General features: G+C 31.7%; 1 protein-coding gene across 1 annotated transcript; it reads left to right on the top strand.

The window, feature by feature from the left end:
• The first annotated feature begins 14,679 nt into the window (after positions 1-14,679).
• Positions 14,680-15,455, top strand: LOC123194081 (oligosaccharyltransferase complex subunit OSTC-like). Its single transcript, XM_044607226.1, has one exon. The coding sequence runs from the start codon at positions 14,792-14,794 to the stop codon at positions 15,311-15,313; it is 522 nt and encodes a 173-aa protein (XP_044463161.1). The 5' UTR covers positions 14,680-14,791; the 3' UTR covers positions 15,314-15,455.
• Positions 15,456-19,310: the final 3,855 nt, after the last annotated feature.

The following is a 19,310-nucleotide window of genomic DNA, read 5'->3' on the forward strand; positions in this document are numbered from 1 at the left end:
CAAGAGTGTCCCCTGTCTGCATCACCTACTCTATCCACAATAAACGTTGTATTAGCGCACTAAGGCACTATGATTTTGCATGAGATTTCCTATTTTTGCGAGGAGGTGTTTTCATATATGACTAAATTACGCAATGACGTGTCTTCTCATATGAGCTAATTAAAGGATCGTTTGATCGTTTAAAGAAAATCATCACACATACATGCCTAACTCCAGTCGATCAAGTTACAAAGTCACATTTTATTTAATCATTATAAAAATTATTTTTTTTTGTTGCTCTAACATCTTTATTGACTTCGTGTAGGGTACGCATGACGGTGTCAAGATAATGTCCCCTATTGACAAGTTGATTCCATCTCGTCACCTTTATAAGGTCTATATTTAATTTATTAAAGATATTTAATGTTAAATGTTGCTATTATATTTTATATGAAATGTCATTGATCAAGTTATTATTACTATATCCCTAGGATAGTCGCTACAAAAGGGTCTCAATTGGCATTTTTGTTACATCACCTCTCTGATCCAAGGTATGTCTTTTTATCATTATTACTATATTTTTTAATTAATTGTTATTGATCAATTCCTTTTATATATTTGTATAGGGTCCTACTCATGAGAGTGTTTCAAGTGGTCCTTTGGTTGCTTCAGATCCCGCACCTAAGTTATGAAAATAATTATAGTTGTTATATTTTATATGAAATATCATTAACGAATTTGTTCTTTTTATTTGCATAGGATATTGTCTATGAGGCCTTTTCGATTGAGACTTCACCCCATACACTTTCCCCAACCATTGAAGTAATGCATTTTTTGATGAAATGTCATTGATTAATTTGTCTTTCAAACTATTATGTTTATTTAACTTGTTCGCTCTCCTTTACAAGATGAGCAGTTGTGGTTACTTACTGATATCCCCAACTTCAGCAAAAAGGACATGGATATTAATTTACAGGTAGGGGATTTATGGGAGGATGTTTCCACTGGAAACCAGGATGAGGTATGTCCATTATAATTGGTATATATTCATATATACTAATCATTGATAATATAAAATTAATTTTGTAGTCCATCCAAGGGGTATGGATAGATTATGATAGAGGATTCCCTCGTCTAACCTCCTCCGGTATTCTTCGATAAAGTAATATTAATCAGGTAAATCGTAATTGTAATTTAAGAATAAATAATGAATTAACATTTGTCTTTTTTTTCAGTTGGTTCATACTACACATAGTCAAATCATCCAAAACGGTCTGCTCGTTTACACCCCATCTACAAATCCAATCAAATCGAGGGTAAAACAATAACTCTGGACCATTCTATCCTTTACTATAGAGCTTGAGTAATCTTTTCTCACGTGATATACTGGAGCTGTAGCATCTGATGAGCATGAAGTTTATTTCATCGAACCAAAATCTAGAGACAGTTTTTGGAAGATTATCGTGGCATTACGCGAGAGGCTAACCAACAACGTAAGTTACGCTCACTATATAATTTGGTTAAAAGTTTTATATATTCGTCAATGACTAACACAATTCAACTTTTTTATATCCATTTAAGCATATTGATTCTTTCTTGTCTATATTACGTCGGTACCAAAATGATCACCAGGCGATTATTTCACAGCATTGGATGACAACCCACACCTTCTTTGGAGGACATATCGAGATGGCATTCGATAGTTGGCTTAGCACATTGACAAAGAAGTATCAGTTTCCCAAGATGTTCACAAAGATGGTTGAGGTAGATTATACCCCCGGTTTATTTTACAAACCATAGGGGGAGGTCAACATGGTATAGTACAATACTATTTCCTTTATGATTTACTTTGAATTAATTTATATACTACACATGTATCCATTTTAATTTTTCAATATTTATAAGTTTTCATCCCTATAAACTTTGACTGCGCACATTGGGTAGTCGGAGTTATAGATTTTGTGATTGATCAATTATGGTATATGACTCCAAGGTATCATACTCAGGGAGTTTAGAGACATTCACACGACGGAGGCGACCATACATGACATTCATATTGGCGTTATTACAGGTGATGAATTTTTGGACAATTTCTAGGCTTACACTCTGAGGCAATCATCGAGCGAAGGGTGTCCCCTAGTAAGGCAAGGGCTCGGGTGTCCCTCAGTAAGGCAAGGGCTCTGGTGACCGTGATGTTTATATGTTACACTTTATAGAGTGTTTGGCATTGTCACGAAGCATGGATTTTCCCTGAGAGTCGTCTACCTCTATGCGTCAATGTTTAACCTCGCAGTTGTATTTTCACTATATCAAGAAGATCACAGATGTATATTTAGTTTGATCATTGTTTATAGGTTTACCGATTCGAGAATTGTTATGTATATATTTATTGTATATGCTTATGTGTATGATATACATTATCTATCATTATATATGGCAATGCATTTAATTTCATTATTATGGTATTAGAGAAAATACTAAAATATTTTCAACATTAATATCATTATTACATATGAAATTTTTAGATATGAAAATTATTGATATAGCGTTATTCCGATTGAATTTTCAAGTGAATTGATAAATCAAGATATCATTTTGGAACGATAGTTTTAATTAATTGTATGGATTTAATCATATTATTAGTTTATGGATAATATTGAATTAAATCAGAAAAAGTTAATTCTAATAATTACAATAATAATGTTCATTCTAACAAATATGAAATGAATAAAATATTGCTAATAAATCTATTACATCACATATGAACACAATTATTCATCTGAAACATTAATAAAAAATACATAGATTATATATCATTTGAACAACAGTCATAAATAGTATAATTAATAAAACTAAACTGATGCTTGTCAAGATTTCAATCCTTTATCTTTTCTAGATGAACCCTATAGGACGGAGCTTGGAACCAATACTGGGCTTTTACATTGGGTTCAGACATGCCCTAGTTGCTTATAACTACTACAAATTTTGGGTGTAACATTTCCTCCTATGAAGGACATCAATTTCTGTTGGAAGGGTGAGCTAGTCAATGACGATCGAGAATGAGGGCCATGATAACTCTTTCTTCTAGTGCATGCAACTATTCTGATTGGTTTCTGAGAGGGTTGACAGGTTTCGTATATATTACACAGTAAAACTTGGTGCAGAAGAAGGGATGAACCTAGGTATTAACATTTGTGAGCCTCATATGTCTTGTAACAGCAACGACATGCTTGCACAAAATACATGAAAGTTGAAACTTTTTACACGTACAAGACATTTCATCAAAGTCCATAATACCCATGTATCCACCAAAACCAATAACTTGAAACCGAAGAGGTGTAATTGGTTGAACTTCCAAACACATAGACTTTGACACATGACGGTTGATCTTCTCCTTCGTCCATAGGGTAACTTAGTTAGGGCATTCATCTGTAATTTGGAAAATAACATATCTGTTAATAACCAACATAAAAGAAGAAAGACATGCTAAAATAAATAATTATTAATAATTGGGTACATATTTGCATGGTTTCTCTACTCATAAAACTATCACTGCAATGTGCCCAAATTAACTCGATGAACATCGTGATAGGCAAACCCCATGCATGTCTAACAAGGGCATTAAATGACTTCGCAATATTAGTTGTCATTATGTTGTACCGATGTCTTAGAGAATCTGCCCTGCTCCATCATTGAAATCGACCTCACGTAGATAAGCTTGAGTTTGAGGATTCATCACATCAAGAGATAGCATCATAGCCTTAAAATCTGTTTTTGTATATGATTTTGCAGCTTTCCAATATGCACCCGCAACATGCAAGGTAATAAATAATATAAGAAATTTATGATCAAAATTTAAGAAATGGTAAATACAATGAAAATTTTGCTTGCATATTACATAGAAGCTGATGGCAACAACACCCATGGTAGACATCTGGAAAGACTTCAGCCATTACAGAGTATATAACATGATGTCGATCTAAGATTATTGTCAACTTGAGGATGTCATGGATGCATTCTTTAACCTTCCTGACAAACCAACACCACGTATCGTGATCTTCTTTTTTACTAACACCAAAACCAATGGGGTATATCTGATTATTACCATCGAAGCCCACTACAAGGAACAAATGGCCAAGATATCAACCTTTAAGGAAAGCAGCATCAGTGCAAATAACAAGTTGAAGATATTGTCTAAATGCACGGTTGGACCATCCCAATCCCATGAAAAAATACTTAAATCGATGAACATCATCCATTTCAATAGCGGTCATGGTTCTCAGATTAGTATGTTGTAAATCATAACAATACTCTAGTAATAGCATAACATGTGTGGGTTAGATTCATTTTAATGATTTCAAAGACTTCATTGATTTTGGCTTTGGTTGCAAATATATACCAACTATATTTTTCATTAGCACACTTAATCTTTCATTGCCCCGTGTCAGACTTCTTTACCCTGTATTGAAATCCTTTCTCTAGGGCAAATTGATTCACAACATCTTTGAGTTATTGTTTGTTATAAAAAATATCACTAAGTTTTACAACATTCCCCTCTCGGATTGATCTTATACAACTTGATGATATTGACAGTTGTGGAGGAAAATCAGGAAGCCACATAAATGGATCAGTGGAGACATTGTCAAAAAATGGCCCAAAATAATTTTTACCATCCAAAATAGGATCTTCAAGCTACAAACTATTTATACCCCCGATAATAAGTGACATATGCTCGGACTCTGCCTCATCAAAAGAAATATCATTCAAGTCGCTTCCCTCAAAGTCACCCTAGTCACGAACCCTATCTTTCTCTCCATGAGCCTATGAGTTTACAATATATAATGTATCATTACTGAAATCAATCAAGTCTTCCAAATCATATTCTTTTTTCACTTCACTAATTTTTCTTTTTCTTTTTCTTCTTGTCCTTTAATTAGGGTACATATAACAAAAATAGGAATACATTCCTTCAAGTATTAAGACATAGCAATAAGATCTTGGACATCTTCATCATTTTTAATCTGTACGGGGCAATCGAGTTCAATTTTTCTTAGCTTCATAGATAGTTAGAGGTAGTTTTTTATTAGATTAAGGTCGCAATGCTCCTCCAAAAGTTGAATAAATTTCTCAAATATTGTTCTAAATGGAATTTTAATCAATTGTTTACACCTTCCAACATATTTCATTATGTTATTATGATGTTGAATCCACTCTCCTTGGAAACGAACAGACGCATAATTAGTCATTTTAGTTATGAATCTTATAATGACAAATTTTTAGGAAAAATTAAACATTTATAAGAAAAAATCTACAATCAACATTTTTGATATATATGCCACTTGTAATTTTCCAAAATGTCTCAACCTATGCATAACATGTTATTTAAAACCGTCTTAGAATGTTTAATATCAAAATATCTCTCAAATTTTTCTAACAATCCAATAAACCCCCTATAATTATCTAACATTTCATATAACACCCTCATATGTTATCTTGTATGAAAATGCATCTATCTACTCATAACATATCATTTAAAACCGGTTTACAATGTTTAATATCAAAAACCCCCCATATTTTTCTAACAATTCATTTAACCCCTTATAATTATCTAACATTTCATTTAATACCTTTGTATGTTGTCTTGTATCAAAATGCATATATTTTTTTCCTAATATTTCATTTAAAACGTTCTTACAATGTTTATTACAAAAGACCCCCCATATTTTTTAACATTTTTTTACCCCCTATAACTATGCGATATTTCATATAACACCCTCACATGTCGTTTTTTATGGAAATGCATCTATCAACTCTTAACATATTATTTAAAACCGTCTTACAATGTTTAATATCAAAATACCCTCATATTTTTTAATATTTCAATTAACCCCCTATAATTATTTAATATTTCATATAACACACCCACATGTTTTTTATAGAAATGCATTTATCAACTCTTAACATATCATTTAAAACCGTTTTACAATGTTTAATATCAAACAACTTTCATATTTTTGTAAAATTTTATTTAACCTCTTATAATTTTTTAACATTTCATTTAACACCCTTGTATGTTGTCTTGTATCAAAATGCATCTATCTATTTTTAACATATCATTTAAAACGTTCTTACAATGTTTAATATCAAAATACCTCCATATTTTTCTAACATTTCATTTAACACCCTTGTATATTGTCTGGTTTAAAAATGCATATATCTATTCTTAACATGTTATTTAAATCCTTCATATATTATATAATATCAAAATGCCCCATATTTTTTTATCGTTTTATTTAACCCCTAAATTATTATCAAATATTCAAATACCCCTTTTACATAACATATAAACTAGATTTAGCAAATAAAATTAAGTTTTGAATTAAGATTCAATAAATACCTTTTTCTCAACAATTAATTTTTTTCGACTCGAATTGAAAAATATGAAATTCTTCCTTTTGAACGAGCTCGCACTAATTGATATTGAATAAAAATTAGAGTAAGAATAAGTGTTTGAATGATATTGGGACTGTATGTAATAAGAGTGAGAATGAGAGTAAGAGGGAGAGTGAGAGGGAGAGGATTTATATAGATGTAGTTATGGGTAGTTTTGATATTTTAAAAAATATTTAGGGCATTTTTGTTTAGGAATAGGAAAAATAGACATTTTTGCTTAATGAAAGGGTAAAATGGATATTTAATTTAATTTCCTTTTTTTTAATTATGGGAAGTGAATATTTTACTCCAATATACTCATGAAAGCCAATAAAAAAAAGTTAGAAAATATATTTCCAATGCAAAGTCATGACAACAATATTCTTTCCAATCTTATTTTGATTTGTTTTTATGGCTTTCCAAAAAAATTTTAAATCACGAGCTTGTTTTGTTAGAAAGAAAATAAGTAAAAAAGAAAAGAAATTTTGAGAAGTTAAAAAAAATAAGGAAAAGACCTTTTTTTTCATTTTATAAAAAGTGGCTTGGATAGACATGGGATATGACTTAGATAATATTACCTTTCATTTTAAGGGTGAACCCGCCCATATATCGTATTGAAAAACATAATTATAACTAGAATTAAAACTGAATAGTCTTAAGTTTTAGAATTATAACCAAATTTTGTATAGATATGTTTTCACCTAAAACTTATTTGATCGGTTCAAATTCTAGTTCCAATTTCGGTTATTTGACACTGTTTATATATATCTTTTTAATTCCCAAAAGAATCTACTACTTACAAATTATAATGCGGTCAAAATTAAAATGTAATTTATCTTCATTTGTTTGCAAATGTGTCTCTAACAAAAATTCACTTTAAACAGTAAAAATTAAATTTACATAATATAAAGGGAAAAAAATAAAAATCCAGATGGACTTTACATGAGAATCAATTCCAAACTACAAAGTAGTGAAGAAGCCTCTCTTAGTGTCACTATAATTTTGAATTGGAAATAACCAAAATCATATCTCATTTTCCTTTCATAGTCAAGTAAAGATAAGATCAAAAAATAAACATTTACCTAAAATTTTATTAGAATGTGGAGCCTTAAAATAGAATCTATAAGGTACGTTAAGTAAAATTCAGCCAATTGAATCCCACCAAGGAAGCTACATTATTCCAGTAAAAGGGTAATTTAGTTTCAAGTCCAAATTTTCTGCCTTGGAATAAGGACTACCACAAAGCACGTTCTTGAGGAAAAATGATACTCATGCAAACCTCCTCACACTTTTTGAGTTTCGCATTGTTTCAAAACAACTCACCATTGATGCATATCTAACATAAATTACAATACTATTTCACGCATTAGCATAATCCTAATTGTCGATGTGATTCTCATTACAAACTTATGTACGCATATTACCCATGTCATCGATAAGGTAACATTAACCCATTTCATTAACCTTTTTTTTGTATGTCGATAAGGTAACATTAACTCATTTCATCAAGTGCATTAATAAAGATAAATTACTGAACTTACTATTTTGTATATTTTTTCAGTTGGTGTAGACTGCTCATGATAGGGTCATTTGAAAAGGTCTGCTTGTACACACTCTATACACAAATTTGATCAAACCGAGGGCAAAACAACATATTCAAACCATTCCTTCCTCGACTATAGAGTGTGAGAAAGCTTTCCTCAAATGGTATGAGGAAGTTGCAACATCAAATGACCATGAAGAATATTGCATAGGAGCAAAGTCCAAAGTCGCTTTTTAGCACATGATTGTTGAGCTATGTCAATGGCTAACCAACGATGTAAATGGCCTATATCCATTGCCTTTGTTTAAATGTTTTTTGTATTCATAAAAACATAAAACAATTTATGTTTTTTTGTCGATCATCAGCATGTAAATTCCTTCGTGGCACTATTACATCGACACCAACATAAGCGACAGGTCATTGTCCCACAAAGTTAGACGATGACCCACACATTTTTCATAGGGTATATAGGCATAATATATGATACTTGGGGTGACTACGAGTGGTCGAAAGTCTTCAAAAAGAGTGAGAAGGCATATTACACATTAGTTTTATTTACAAACCATGGGGACGGCTGATTGGGTATTATATTATAAGGTTTTAAAGGCACCGATAACCAATAGTGTAACGAAATTAAAAATTTTAAAAACAAAGAATCTAAAAACCCTTAACCAAGAAATCCATTTTAAACATATAATCATCAACATACAAAACACATATAGGGTGTTTTAGATTTTTTACTTACGCTGATGGCTCCTTCAAATCTAAGCAAAGCACGAACACATAAGAAGCAATCTACGGAGCATGCTACTAGGCTTCTTTGTTGGATCATTTGTGTTCACAAGAAGAAGAAGAGAAAATTAGAAATCCAACAACTACGGTTTTTGTTGTGTATGTATTCTCATTTTTTTCTTTAATTTTAATGCTCTTTAAATATGTGTAGATGTCTAAGTACAATAAGGATTTCATCTAGAGTGGTCACCATCAACACACATGCACGGCTGGCATGTAAACATGCACAACCAGCATGTTTCATAACATACATAGATGACACATAAATGTAATGCCCGATAGGCATTTTGGCCTTGCACAGCTGGACAAAATTGGTTTAGCCGTGCCATGCCTTTTATAATTTGTATGGTGCCAACACATCAAAATTTTCCTTGGTCAAAACACAGTCAACCAAATTCTTTCCTTCCCTAAACACCTGAATTATCATCAAATAATATCGCCTCTAGATTCAAATCAATCTCTATATGCCTATGACTCATAAGCTCTCTATTGAACTAGTAGTGTCTAAATTCGGATTAAATTTAGACACATACCAAGATTAGCCTCTAGTAAAATATCATGGCCACCTAGATGATAGATTGTCAATAGACATCTGTTAAGCTTTTACAATGTCACAATTACGTGCAATTTAGTCATTTTATCAACCAATATCTCTTGAGGCTAAGGCATAGAAAAATGTATATTTATTAGTTTTTCGGTATGAACTGATACACATCAATAATTAACATGGATTAGGGTATTATCTTATTCCACTGTGACCACAAATTTAAACTGTTATAAATGTTATTCAATATTCTTATGTGAGATATTTTCTCTTGTGCTCAGAGGTCACAAATATTTTATCAATCAACTATATCCTCAATGTATATCGTAGTAGTTTTTCAGTATGAACTGATACATATCAATAATTAACATGGATTAGGGTATTATCTTATTCCACTGTGACCACAAATTTAAGCTATTATAAATGTCATTCAATATTCTTATGTGAGATATTTTCTCTTGTGCTTAGGGGTGACGAATATTTTATCAATCAACTATATCTTCCATGTATCTCATGATATGGTCGATTACTACCTTTATAGTTGTCTCAATTATGATGACACATTAGATAGCGTCAAACCATACCAATCTTAAAACAAGATGATCTGACGACCTCAAGTAAAGGATTACATGAGCTTGTGGTGTTCAAAAGATTTATTTTATAAACATTAGAGCAGTCATCCATGTACATATCCTCTAATTTAGTCAGTCCAATGAACACGTCTACAATATATATCCATGTGTTGCATCAAGTTGTCTACAACAACTTTAACAGGTGAGAATTATCATCACTTTTAGTGGGCTCGTCAACATTATGATAATTTCATCATTATTACACATGTCTTTGTTCATTGTAATGTCGAGATTACAGACGTCTCTAGAATAACCACTAAAAGTGTACATAAAGTTCCCATGATCAATGATTTGCTCCTCTCATCACAATTCAACCGTTCTAAAGGTATATTATTCACACAATCGTATAAATAAACAATATATGACTTGAATAACAATAAATCATTTATTAATTATTAATATAAAATTACATTCACGAATGTCAAATTTGACTGGTTCTAGGGCACCTACCCTAACACACAGATGTGTGTTTCTATTATAATTTATTTATATACAACAAGTGTCTCTATTATATTTCTCAATGTTTGTAGATTTTCACACCAACAAATTTCGATTGTGTTTACTAGGTTATGAGGGCCTTAGATCTACATGAGCAAAGGATCACTATATATAACTCCTAGCGCACTTTTACAAGCGACCATGGGGGGCTTACTTGTCAAAAGACATTGTACACTGTGTTCATCTTGGTATTACGAACATCCACAAGTTTTTGGACCACCGCAAGACATGCACCATGATAAGATCACTTAGAATTGCACCAAGTGAAGGGTGTCCCCTAGTAAGGTGCAGGATCTGATCATTATGGTGTTTTTATATTGCGCTTTATAAAGTGTTTGATGCTTGATCGAAGTTTAGATTTCCTCCACGAGTCTTCCAACTCGATGTGCATACATTTGGCCTCAGAGTTATATTTTCATTGTACTGAATAAATCGCGAATACATATGTTTACTTTAGAGTTATTATATATATACATTTTATGTACAATATTTTATTAGTTATGCATATGATTTCATGTTTTATCAATTTTATTATATGTCTGAAACAAATATACCAGTAGTTCATAAGTAATTTTAATACAAACATAAATCAAATATAACTCAAACATAAATCAAATGTAATAATTGATTAATAGATGTCATAAACATAAATAATAATAATATAATATTTCAATGATTATATCTCATTTCAACATAAATAATATTGATATAAGATTTCAATTATTACATCTCATTTCAACAAGTACATAAATCAAACTAAACAAACGGTCTCTTTCCTTTATTTCTTCTTGGTGAACTTGATAATATAGAGCTTGGAACCAGTGTTGGACTCTTGTAGTATGATCGTACATACACAGGTTGATTACATTGAATGCAAACCTTTAGTATAACAACCTCACCTTACAAAGGACATTTATTCTTGTTTGAAAGATGATTTGGTCGATGATGATCAAGAAATGGTAGCAAGATAAGTTTTTCCTTTATGACATGTAACTATTCTGATTGATCCCTTAGTGGATTGATAGATTTTGCATAAATTAGATAGTAGAATTTGGTGTTGTATAATAGATAAGCCTATGCATAAACATTGGTGAGTCTCATATGTCTTACGACAATGATGACATGCATACATGGAATGTGTAAACACTAAAACTTCATGCACGTACATGCCTGCTTATGAAAGTCCACAATGCCCATGTATTCACGACCTATAACGTGGTACCAAACATTTGTAATTGGACAAACCTCAAAATTCACACACTTCAACACATAATGGCCAAGTTTCTTCTCTATTCATGATGTAACCTAGTGAGGGCATTCATTTGCAATTTTTAAAAAGCATGAGCACATTTATTACTAAATAAGTGTAAGTGTACAAAGTCATAGTCAATTAGATAATTAATATTAACACTATACATATTTGCATGATTTCTCCTCTTGTAAAACCATCTTACAAGATGCCCCGAATGAACTCAATCAATATTGTGATAGGCCAACCATTTGTGTATTTGACAAATGCATTAAATAACTCTACGATATTGGTTGTTATTATGTTATGCCTATTGTTTGGAAAATGTGCCCTATTTCATCGCTAATACCCACCTCACGTAGGTAATTCCCTACTTCAAGATGCACCTTATTAATGAATCTCATCATAAACTCAACATTTGCCTTTGTATAGGCATTCACTGTTTTCCAATATAAACATGTGACCTGTGAGTTATATTGTACTCCGATCACATGTTACAAAGAAGGTGATGACAACAACATTCATGATGTACATCTGTAAATACCTAATCTATTGTAGAGTATATAACATGATATTTATTTGAGATTATTGCTAAGTCTGACATTTCACCGATGCAATCTTTAAGTTTTGTCAAAAACTAACACCACGTTGAATGATCTTCCTTTTCCCACGTTAGCAAGCTTTAAATTGTAGTAATAATTTGGTAAGAGCATAAATAACTTCTCTGATAAGCCCTTCAATGATTGTATTACCCATTTTTTTGCCTGCCAAGTTTGTGAATATGATATATTAATTTTATACCTATAGGTGATGTCAATAATGATCTTTTTAAACCGATAAATATAATCAATCAACACAAACTTTGACTTCATTAATTAGCCTAAAACTCAAGCACCAATTTGCCTATGATATGACTTTATTTAATCTCTTGAGCATATGTGCATGGGATTCATAGAACAGATTTGGAATACATCACTAGGTTTTATTCTTCTTCCTAATAGATACCATTTACATTGATCATCATTGCACTTAATCTTCTATCTCTCCGTGTCTAACTTGGCGACTTTATATTGGAATCATTTCTCTAACACAAATTGAGTCACTATAACTTTCAAGCATTTTTTTATCCTTAAAAATGTCACCAATTTTTACAACTTTGCCCTCTTGCACCGATCATGTACCACTTGATATTGTTAAAGGTTGTGGAGGAAAATCGGATAGCCACTTAAATGGATCAGTCGAGACATTATCAAAAAATGGGCTAACATAATTCTTGTTATCCTGAAAAGGATCTTTAAGATGAAGACTACTTATGTCATAGTTAATAGATTACGTATCCTTTAGGTTCAACTCATCAAGAGGAATATCAATCATCTCATTCCCATCAAAGTCACCCTAATCTAAAACCTTCTCTTTGTCTCCATGAGCCCATTATACAGTAATATAGAATGCATCATTATAAAAATTTGTCAACTCTTCCTCATTGGATTCCTTTTTCAATTCACTATTGTTATCACTTATTTCTTTTTCTCCTTATGCTTCGATGAAGGTACATGTAACAAAAATTGGAATACATTCCTAAAAGTATTTTAACATGTCAATAAGACTCGTCATTTTCATCATTTTTTATTTTTACAAGGGAGTCTTCCTTGATATGTTTTAGTTTTTGGCATAACTGAATGTTGTTTTAGATCGAATCGATACCACACTTTTCAGTCAATAGCTAGATAAATCCCCCTAATGTTGTTATGGAATTTTAACCACTATTTTAAAACCTCCAATATATTTCATTATATTCTAATCACGTTGAATTCATTCTCTTTTGAAATTCAATCTTACAATGAACAATGTTGATTAAAAAAACATTTATCAAAAAAATCCACATTACGCTTTATCAATATAACAAAATACCCTTCGTATTTTTTTTGCATTTCATTTAAGCCCCTCATATATTATCAAAAATCAAAATACCCCATATATTTTTCTAACATATACGAAATTGATATTCTTATAATATCTAAATGCCTCCTAATTTTTGTGTATTTCATTTAGCACCCTCATATTTTACTAATTTTAAAATACCCCTTATAATTTCCTTGTATTTTTTTAACCCTCTCATATATTATCAAAGATTAAAATATCTCCTATATTTTCATAATATATACAAATTTAATATTCTTATAATATCTAAATGCCACCCAATTTTGGTTTTTTTTACCACCCTTACATTTATCAAATTTCAAAATACCCACTATATTTTTCTAACATTTTTTACCCCCTCATATGTTATCAAAGATAAAGATACCCCCAATATCTTCTTAAAATATACGAACTTGATATTCTTACAATATCTAAATGCCCCCCAATTTTGGCTTATTTCATTTATCTACGTCATATTTTATCTAATTTAAAAATTTTTCCTATATTTTTCTAATATTTTATTTAACCTCCTTATATATTAACAAAAATCAAAACATCTTTATATTTTTTTAATATATACAAACTTGATATTATTATAATATCGAAATGCCCCATCAATTTTGGTGCATATTATTTATCACCTTCAAATTTTGTTTAATATTAAAATACCTCATATATTTATATAATATTTCATTTATCACTCTTACGCATCGTTAGATCTTGAAATATCTCTATATTTTCTTAGCATTTTTTATTTAAAATCTCATATATTATCAAATATCTAAATGTCTCCTATGTCATTACATTAATAAAATCTAAAAACTTGATTTAACAAATAATCTAAGTTTTGAATTAAAATTCATATAAACACCTTGTTATTACGGATTGATTTTTTTCATTGAAACTTAGAAAGATGAATTTTTTTTATTTTAAATGAATCTACAATATTAAATATTGAGTGAAAAATAAAAATTTAAATAATTTGATGAAAGTATGAGGATGAGAGTTTATATAAAAATGATTAAAGGGTAAATTTTAGGGTATGTTGATTATATCATGTAATCACTCCAGTTCGTTAACTAAGTCGCCCTATTTTCTGTCTTTTTAATCAATTTCCCTGATTTAAAGAGTAAATGTTAGAGGAGTAGCACAAATTTACCTCTAAAGCCCCAACGAAGCGAGATCCAAATTCCAACACAACAATGGCTCCCAAATCAGAACAATCACAGAGCCTCTCTACACAAGCAGATCCTTCCTCTTCATCCATGGACCCTCTCTTCCACATCCTGAAGATCCTCCCGTACTCCATTCTACGACCACCCAGACTCCGTCTGAAGCTCCCCTCTTTCGCTCTCCCTTCAGCCATGACCGTCTTCGCTCTCGTCCTCCTCACCTACTTCATGGTGGTTTCTGGGATAGTTTACGATGTGATTGTGGAGCCTCCAGGCATCGGGTCCACCCAGGACCCCACCACGGGTTCGGTTCGGCCAGTTGTGTTCCTTTCGGGACGCGTCAACGGTCAGTACATCATCGAGGGCCTTTCGTCTGGGTTCATGTTCGTGCTTGGTGGGATGGGGATCGTGCTCTTGGATCTGGCTCTTGATAAAAACAGGGCTAAAAGTGTCAAAGTTTCTTATGCCTCTGCCGGAATTTCGTCCCTTATTATCGCTTATGTTATGAGTATGCTTTTTATTCGTATTAAGATCCCGGGTTATATGAGGTGAATTTTTAGGTTTCTTAATAATTTTGGTTTGGATTTAGAATTTGAATTTTCATATGCGATGAACTGCTATGAATAGATTATCAGTTATTATTTATCTTTCTGTTGATTTGATACATTTTCAAATGCAAGCTAGTAATTTTGCATTTCTCTTTGCTCATTTGGTCTGCCATTTTGTTCATGATACATATTCTTTTGTTCTGTGTTGTTGTGGCTTTCTTCAACTCTTCTTGTAGTGTGATGGAAAATTATAGAAAGATAATTGGCTGTTTACTGCAATTTCAGAGCCAGGAAAATGAAATTTGTGCTTGTAATATTTGGCTTATTGGTTAGGATTAATAAACTTAAAATCCCAATTTGATGGATTTATGGATGTGAATTGTATCGGTGAATATCTAGCTTCTAGAGAATGAATCTCTTCCCATGTGACATTTGCCATTGGTTTGAGAATTACATTTCTTTATTGTAGCATATACTTAAAAGTTAGGGATTTGAGAAATTAAGAATTAATTATTTGTTGTTCTTCCCTATATTTGTGAATAGTGATGGGAACATGAAGAAGGGGTAAATGCTAGAATAAGAAAAATGCAATAAGAGATAGTGATTTGCCTGCCCTTGTTTACAGGAGTATCCACAACTCTTTTAGTGATGTACTTAACGGAAGACGGATTGTACAAGCTTTATTGGTGTGGTTAATTCAATATATATGTACTATTGAATTAATAAAATGAGGAACCCTTTCTTCCATGGTTGCATCACTTGTCGGTGTGGTTCACTCAATATGTATGAGTATTGATTCATTGATTTTTAATGAGTTCAAAGGAGTGTCTTTGTTTTCTTATAAGAAACAAAAAAATTATTGGAACAAAAAAAGCTTTACAAGAGTAATTGAGCCAAAGATCCATCTTTACAATTCACAGTTTGAATTCTACAAGAAATTGACTTACACAAATATTGAAACTTAGCTGGACAAACTGTCATACAAATGGAAGTTATGTTTGGTAGCTCATGTTTTAAGGCTTTGATCAGAGTCTGTCATTTGTTTTAAAACCAATCATATCGAATATGATACATGGCATTTATAAAGTGCTCAACCTTTTCTTCTTTCATCTGTTTCTTTGGCTGTCTTAGTGCTAGCCATGATAATTAAGGAGTAAAATTGTCTGAAATGTGTATTAAGCCCAAACGAACTAGGTTGGGAAAAAACTGATGCTAACAGAGCCAGCTAAATCTGGTAGCTAGGTAGATTTCTCTTTATTAAAATATGGATATAGTTATTTTATGTGCTTTCAGAATGCTTTTTGGCATCAGGATCTTCAGTCTTTCCCTAGATGCCAAACTGTAATTTTCTGGGTGTGTTTGAACTGCTTTGTCTCGTGTATTGGATTTTTTTCTATGTATATTGACTATCATTCTTTCAAAGGATGGGTTGTCTTCAATGGCTGCCATCCCTTCTATCTTAATTGATATTTTCCCTTTCTATTTGCGATGTACTATTCCTTAAAAACGGTAAAAAATTATTCTTTAAAAAAGAAGAAAAATGTTAAGCATATAAAGTACTCTAAAAGACCTTCAAGGAATCCCATTCTCATGCAACCAAGAATAGGGATGGCAATGGGCGGGGCTGGTTGGGTTGAGTACTACATTCCCCATCCTGCCTCCGTCCCTGTACACAACATTGAGCAATGAATAAGTTAAAATTTCACACATTCTTTTCAAGTACTAACATGTTTGGATGTTGAAAATGAAGGGGTTCTGATTTTGAAATAGTTTGGGAAGAAGATGAATTAAGGTTGAGTTTAAAATGTTAATGGTATTTTGTTAATAATTAAATATCCACTAGATATTTTAGTAAATTGGAAAGGGAAATAGGTGTGTGGCAAGGTGGGTTCAAGGCAAAGATATATATATATATATATATATTCTTGTCCTCGCTTATTTCAACAAATCCATCCTTGTCTGAGGCAAAGATTCAATTTTGGGATCAAATTATCATGCTAGGTCATGAGGAGTTTTCTCTATTTCAGGATGTTTGTTGAGCATGTCATTTTCATGCTTTGGTAAACAAAATGACAAATGGGGTAGCAAAATTCTTGGTAGCCTGTTTGGGTTGGGAATGAGATGCAAAAATTTCAATAGAGATAAGGATGAAATTTTTCCCCAATTGATTTTTGGTCGCTTATTGGAATAGATGTTCATGCATAATGATGTGCTTAAAACCTAGTAATTATACTAAATCGTATCAATATAATGAATATTAGTCTAAGTATTGATCCCATGGGGGCTAACTATTGAATTACTGAAATTAGAAAATTACTATTTTAGGTTAAACATTGACAATTTGATTACCTAAAATTGATTAAACTAACAAAATTAGACTAACCCAAATTACAATTGATTCAAATCTAAACGATGGAGCACATGATACTCTGGTGATCTTATATTAAAGGGTCATATATACTAATGTCCATTAGAGAATATGTTTTACATACATTGTGTTACCAATTATGTGGAATTTTCTAGCAAGTCAATCAAGTGAACATCTAGTCAACATCTACCCATGGGTTGCACTAGGTCAACATCAACAAACCTCAGTACATGACATTTGTTGCTACATTTCGGTAAGATCGTTTAACACTATGGAAGTTTTACCGTATGTTTTATACTCTTGATCAATATAATACCTGAGATTACATACATTAGATTGCCCATCATATGTGTTTATAGGATTTTCATGATTAAGTTATGTATTAATCATTTCACTACGATTTTACCAACTTAAGGATATTATCTAGACATGTATAAGAATATATACTTACAGATAAATAGTGTTACTCAAGATATTTAAACATGACTTAAGATGAATTTATATTGTCAAGAAGATTGACTCTAAAGCACCAACTCCAACACTTACAAACATCTTCAAATGAACAAAAGGCTAAAACTCTATAATATTTGCAATGTGTTGTCTTAACCCATAAAGAAATCTAGTTATGCTTTGCTCCTTCAATTTGGGTATCATACTTCTCGTCATCAATTTTTCGAACTCCTGAATATACTCTTCAATGCGACCTTCTTCTTGCTCAAGAGTATGCAATTTAAGGTATAATTCTTGCTTATGATTTTTGGGTAAAATTCTCCACTTGAAAAGATTCTTTAATTTTACGCAAGATCGGACTTTATCTTTCCCTTCTTTACTCCTTTATTTTCTCACATTTTGTTAACTATAATGAGGCATAGTCCTTGAAGTTAAAGATAGTCATTTTGTGTTTCTTTTCATCAAAATAGCCCTTCTACTCAAACACTCTCTCAATGACATGCAACTAATCAGTAAATTCATCTAGGTTAAGGCTTCCTTGAAACTTTAGAATTTCCATTCGTAAACCTTGGTCATCATCCACAAGTCTCCTTGTTATTCTAGTTATTTCATTATCATTAAACATTTGATAATGGGATCCCCTATTCGTAAAAAAGTGGGTTGTGAAGGGTGTCTAGGATGTCTTAGATGAAGGTTTGATTTATATAGTGGAGGTATGGGTGTTCAATTTAAGTGTGCATGGGTTTTAGGTGTTGGATATTGGGTTTGAGGTATTGGTTATCATGTTTTAGTCTGGTTAAACAATCTCATGACTTGGAGAACTTCAACAAGTTGTTCCCCAAGGTCATGGATCTCCCATTGTATTTTCATTGTCTAATCTCCCATGGAGTAGATGGAGATGAAGAGTGGCTTTTATAAGACATGGTAAAATGTAAGTTTGTAAGGGAAAGTATGGGTAAGTTTTTGGATAGATTTGGTGAAGGGATTTTGTGAGTGTTTATGGTTAGTATTTAGGTTGAAGAGAATATGAGGTGTTTAGAGTGTTTAGGATAGTGTTTAAGGTGAAAAGGAGTCAAAAGATCAAAATTTGGCCAAAACAATAGTTCCAACCAATGTTCAGACAAGTACTAACTACTACTACTTTACTAACCATCAAGCAAGAAGAAGAGAATATACTTACCTT

Source organism: Mangifera indica, chromosome 13, assembly GCF_011075055.1.
Source record: "Mangifera indica cultivar Alphonso chromosome 13, CATAS_Mindica_2.1, whole genome shotgun sequence".
NCBI lineage: Eukaryota > Viridiplantae > Streptophyta > Magnoliopsida > Sapindales > Anacardiaceae > Mangifera > Mangifera indica.